The following is a 4,620-nucleotide window of genomic DNA, read 5'->3' as shown; positions in this document are numbered from 1 at the left end:
TTTGTGACTGACAATTTAGCATTTGACATGGGAAAAAAAATTATAGCCTACTCCCCAGTGAAACAAGCATGCTTCATTAACAATAACAAGTCTCCAATGACCATCAACTACCCATTTCCACTAATCGTATGTTAATCCCACTCTGTTCTCCCATATTCTTCTCAACTCTCCATGTCTGTGTAGGTGATAACTTACAGTGGTCAATTAGCCAGCAACCTACGTGTCTAAGGGAGGTGGGAGCACATCTGTTTAGGAACAGGCGGAGGTACAGATGAGCTCTGAATTGAAAAGTAAACAGTTTCTCCTCTTAACAACCAAATGACTAATAATGTTGAATCATACTTGGAGGCACAACAAATGCTAGTAAACTTCAAATATGTTTCACAATCTAAATTAGCTTACACAATTTCAGAATGAGACTTGTAGAGCACCAAGAATGAGAGCTATTATTTAAAATCCTTCATGAGAAAGAAGCCTGCACCTTTAGTGTGACCTGACCAAAACATCAAGCTAAAATATGATTTGGTTGACTCCTCAAATCAGTAGGAAGCTCAAGAGTTTGAAACAGCAAACATCATTATAACTTCAGTGTAAATTTAGCATGGGCAATGTGTGCAGCCTTGTAGGGATTGGTCATAATCTTAAAAATAAACTAATTGATTAGAATACTGTCATGTTATCTGTACTTCAATATCAGAACAATCCCAAAAATGAGTAAAATACAAAGACATAGACAAGTTAGTGAACTCTGTTATCGAGTCAACTTACATTTTTTAATAGAAATAAAAAGGGACTTTGTAAAGCTATTAATTTTATTCCACAAATCACTTGCATTCACAAAATTGGCAAATGGGGAGAGAGTACAAAGTTTTTCTCACCTGCAGAACTTTATCCTGGCAAACAAACATCAAGAGGAAAAAAACAACTTACTTCACTAAACAAGATTATTCAATTATGCACAGACACTACTATTGTGACAGAATGATTGTTGTCTTATTCAGAATCTATTGGTTCTATTCAAGCCAAAATTGGATGTTTGCAATGGAAAAGGATTGCACAGGCCAGCAACATCTTGAGTATGTAACATTTTAAATCCAGTTTATACCAGTTCAAATAACATTACAGTGGAAGCATTTCTGAACAGTCTACTTCACCACAAAATTGCTTACCTCTGTTCTTATCATACAACTTTTCTTTTTAATTATTCGGTCATTGCTTGCTTCAATTAAGTGGCTTCCAAACTTTCGTTTTGATGATACCCTTTTCTCAAGAAAGCTTTCCTGGGCAGCATTTAAAAGTTGTCCTGAGCACAAGTGAACATTTTGGTGCCTGAAGTCATGTTTCCCAGGGTCTTGAACAACAAATACATTCAGAAGTTCGTGATCTCTTTCACCATTCGTGTTGAAAGTAGACGATTCAGTCAGTACATCCAACTCCAAGGATCCAAACTGCTGCTGTCCAGGATCTGCCACAGAACTGTTGATTGCAAGTGCCAGTTCATGTACTCTGTTAGAAAGCAATTCCGATTCCCTGGAAGATTGTGGAACCACACCATTGGTGGTCACAGTTTCCATCTGGATGGAATTTAACTCGGTATAACTGTGTGCAGGCAGAAAAGTTGTCAGCAAGGATTGTTTGTATGGTTTTACTGTTACAATGGTACGAGATAGATAGCTTGTCTTTTCAGAACAGACATCTTGCATAAATCGTCTATCACTATCCGGTTCACTTGAAGTGCTCTCCAAATCTCCATCATATGGATCCAAACACTTTCGAATAAAAGTTACATTTCATTAGAAGTTTACAAATAAATTAGTTTCTTTCTCATCTCAAAAGAGATTCTGCACAATTAAAATAATTTGAAGACAACTTCTCTAAACCATTAATTTAAAAAAATCATTCACCAGTAGATTAATCCAGATCTCAAAAGGAGATGTAAAAGCTGCAGATCTGAAAATCTGAAATAAAAACATGCTGGGGATACATACTGTGTGGACATGAGGAAAGGTCATTTTATAAGATTCTTTAATATGCAAAATTTAAATACAGTGCCCAGTAGACAATTGAGAAGAGAATTTTACTTGAATCACTTCCATACGCAGTTACAATCCCTACATTTGCCGTTTCTTTTGCTGCACCTGAGAGATGACACTTCGTAAATTGAGTGGCCACAGTTTATATGAGATTTATATTCTTAAAACCTGAAAACTGCTAAGGAAACTTCTACAGTAAGCACTGTACTTCAAAGACATTTACACAAATTAACATTACTAAGAACCTACCAGCTGACTCTGATCAGAAAACCCAGAAGGTAAATACAACTGCTGGATACACCAGAGAGACTGCCATGATCTCAGGAATACATGGATGCAGGGCAAGACTTCAGACAAGATGGAAGCACAATCTTCAGGTTCCCCTCCCTAACATCCTCCTAGCTAATTGTAGTCATTGGAAAACAAGACTGAAGACCTCAGAACAAGATTGCTTTATCAGAGGAACATGTGGGACTGCTGTGTATTCTGTTTCACAGAGACATGGCTCCCTCCCAATGCTTCTCCCAGCTTGAGACTTTTAGTGATCCACCACATGGACCAGATGGAAGGATTGGACAAGAGAAAAAGGCACCATCTGTTTTATGATAAACTCATCGTGGTGGTTTTGTCCCATTCCCGTTCCTCTGACCTGGAATACCTGGCAGCAAATGTTGAGGGAATAGCTGAGATAGGGTGCGAACAACTTTGTCCAAGAGATAACATTACTTTAAGTGCTGTCTAAGAGGGGAATAAATGCTAATTAAATCTTAGCTGATCCATCTGGATGAGAGCAAATAGGGGATGATGATGAGATATGAAAAAAAATAGAAGAACAAGGAATTACAGAATATTACAGTTGAAGACAACACCTCATCATGACTGCTCAGGTTACAGAGATTTGCCTTTACAGAATTCACAAATCACGACCCAAAAATTTAAGACAGAATAAAAGTCAAGGAGTCTTAAGGACTCTAACAGGCTGAAATGGAAGATGAAGCATTGGCCGAGCTTACGTTGGGCTTTGATGGAACAGCATAGGCAACCAAGGCAATGCACATCAGAGTAGGATGCTGAATCAAAGTGACAGGCAAGGAGTCTATAATAATCACCCAATGCAAGTTTACTTTGAACATTTTGGTAATTCAGTATCACTAGAAATCTTCCTTTAGACAAGCTATTTGAACATACTTTACATTATTTTAAGCTCCAGGTAAATACTCACTTCATTTACAGTATTCTGATTCTTTGTTGAATCAGGTAAACTTCGGTTCAAAACCTGCAGGGCATAGACAAAGCAACATTTTTTTCTAAAAAACATGTAATGTTTAAACACTTTCAACGAAAGAGAAAATTACCTCGGCAGTGCAAGTATCTGATTCAGACTCTGTACTTGATTCTACTTTACACTTTTCCTGGAAGGTAAAAAGAAAGTGCAACTTTTCAATATTATTGAAATTAGCTTATAAATAAATAATTTTAAACTTACCTTGTACTTAGTTGCCAGTACTTCCATGCAGTCCAGAGATCTGTATACATTTGTGCCATCAACAGGTTCTGAAATACCACGAGTTTAAGTACGTTAGTAACCTTTCAGCAGTTATGCAAATAATATGGATTTGGCCAAGCAAAGCGAACACATTAAATACACAAATCTTATTGCATTAAACCTTTGTGCCGCCAGCATTAGTGACGATACCTTTGGCTGTCGAAGCTTTTCCTCCTGGCATTCCTTCCTCAAACTACTAATCCTTTAGTTCCCTCCTTTCCCTTAACAAACCTCCCCAAACCTCCTCTCGTAGCTTGACGCGTTTTGTTTGGTGGTCTCCTAAAACTTAGGTTAGGCCACCTCCTCGGGGTTGTTATAGATGGGCAGTACGATATGGAGAGCGAGCAGCTCCCCCTCTCCACGCATCTGGTGAAGCCAAAGGAACGGCAGAGACTGATACAGTTTGGCACCAGCAGCGACGTAGGACAAGCTCCCTCCATCTGTTAAATGCTTCTCAAATAGCCGCTGACAACCAGTTCCAGCTGCAGGCCTTTACGCGTGGCTTACCTACCAAGGCCAGCGGGACCGTTTCTACCGGCAGGAGAAGGAGCAAAGGCGGGTTATCGTTTCGGACAGGTGGGGCTTATCAGCCGTGGTTGGCAGCTCATCTAGAAGGAAAACTCTGATCTCAAACCTTCGCTGCCTTGTGGCTATACCCACCCACGGGGAAAGCTTCGGGAGTAAACTCCGAGGAAAAAAAAATCCGGAGCTGGAGCCCCTAAGGCGTCCTACGTCGCTGCTGGTGCCAAACTGTATCGGTCTCTGCCGTTCCTTTGGGTTCACCAGATGCGTGGAGAGGGGGAGCTCGCTACACGGGCAACAGCTTGCTCTCCATAGCGTACTGTCCAGGCTTGTTTACCCAGACAGCTGGGACGCAACATCCGTGGTCGATCCGGACCAACAGAGACCTACAGCTTTACTCAGTACTTCTGCCGCTAAATAATACATTTCACGTCATACAAATGACCGATAAGCCTGATCTGATCATTCCCAGCACTCACGGTTGACCCTGAGCGACTATCGAAGGCCTCAATAAAGTTA

The 4,620-nt window shown here is 40.1% G+C and overlaps 1 protein-coding gene across 2 annotated transcripts; it reads right to left on the bottom strand.

The window, feature by feature from the left end:
- Positions 1–815: 815 nt before the first annotated feature.
- On the bottom strand, positions 816–4,334 carry LOC134354658 (uncharacterized). 2 transcript variants are annotated; one of them, XM_063063785.1, is made up of 4 exons: positions 3,730–4,334; positions 3,520–3,587; positions 3,389–3,445; positions 816–1,769 (listed from the first exon to the last, which is right to left on the bottom strand). In XM_063063785.1, the coding sequence occupies exons 1-4, from the start codon at positions 3,758–3,760 to the stop codon at positions 1,146–1,148; spliced, it is 780 nt and encodes a 259-aa protein (XP_062919855.1). In that variant the 5' UTR covers positions 3,761–4,334; the 3' UTR covers positions 816–1,145. The 2 variants fall into 2 exon arrangements, with proteins under 2 accessions (XP_062919855.1, XP_062919943.1); XM_063063873.1 differs by lacking the exon at positions 3,389–3,445 and adding an exon at positions 3,256–3,309.
- Between the last annotated feature and the right edge of the window lie 286 nt (positions 4,335–4,620).

Source organism: Mobula hypostoma, chromosome 1 (genome assembly GCF_963921235.1).
Source record: "Mobula hypostoma chromosome 1, sMobHyp1.1, whole genome shotgun sequence".
Taxonomy (NCBI): domain Eukaryota; kingdom Metazoa; phylum Chordata; class Chondrichthyes; order Myliobatiformes; family Myliobatidae; genus Mobula; species Mobula hypostoma.
The sequence above is the reverse complement of the archived record's forward strand: the minus strand, read 5'-3'. Positions and strand labels throughout refer to the sequence as shown.

Bases quoted from the DNA above. Each gene is read 5' to 3' on its own strand.
- LOC134354658 (XM_063063785.1), bottom strand. From the start codon at position 3,760: ATGCCAGGAGGAAAAGCTTCGACAGCCAAAG. The intron at 3,588-3,729 runs GTATCGTCACTA...GTGGTATTTCAG, and splicing joins AAAAGCTTCGACAGCCAAAG to AACCTGTTGATGGCACAAAT. The intron at 3,446-3,519 runs GTAAGTTTAAAA...TTTACCTTCCAG, and splicing joins TACTGGCAACTAAGTACAAG to GAAAAGTGTAAAGTAGAATC.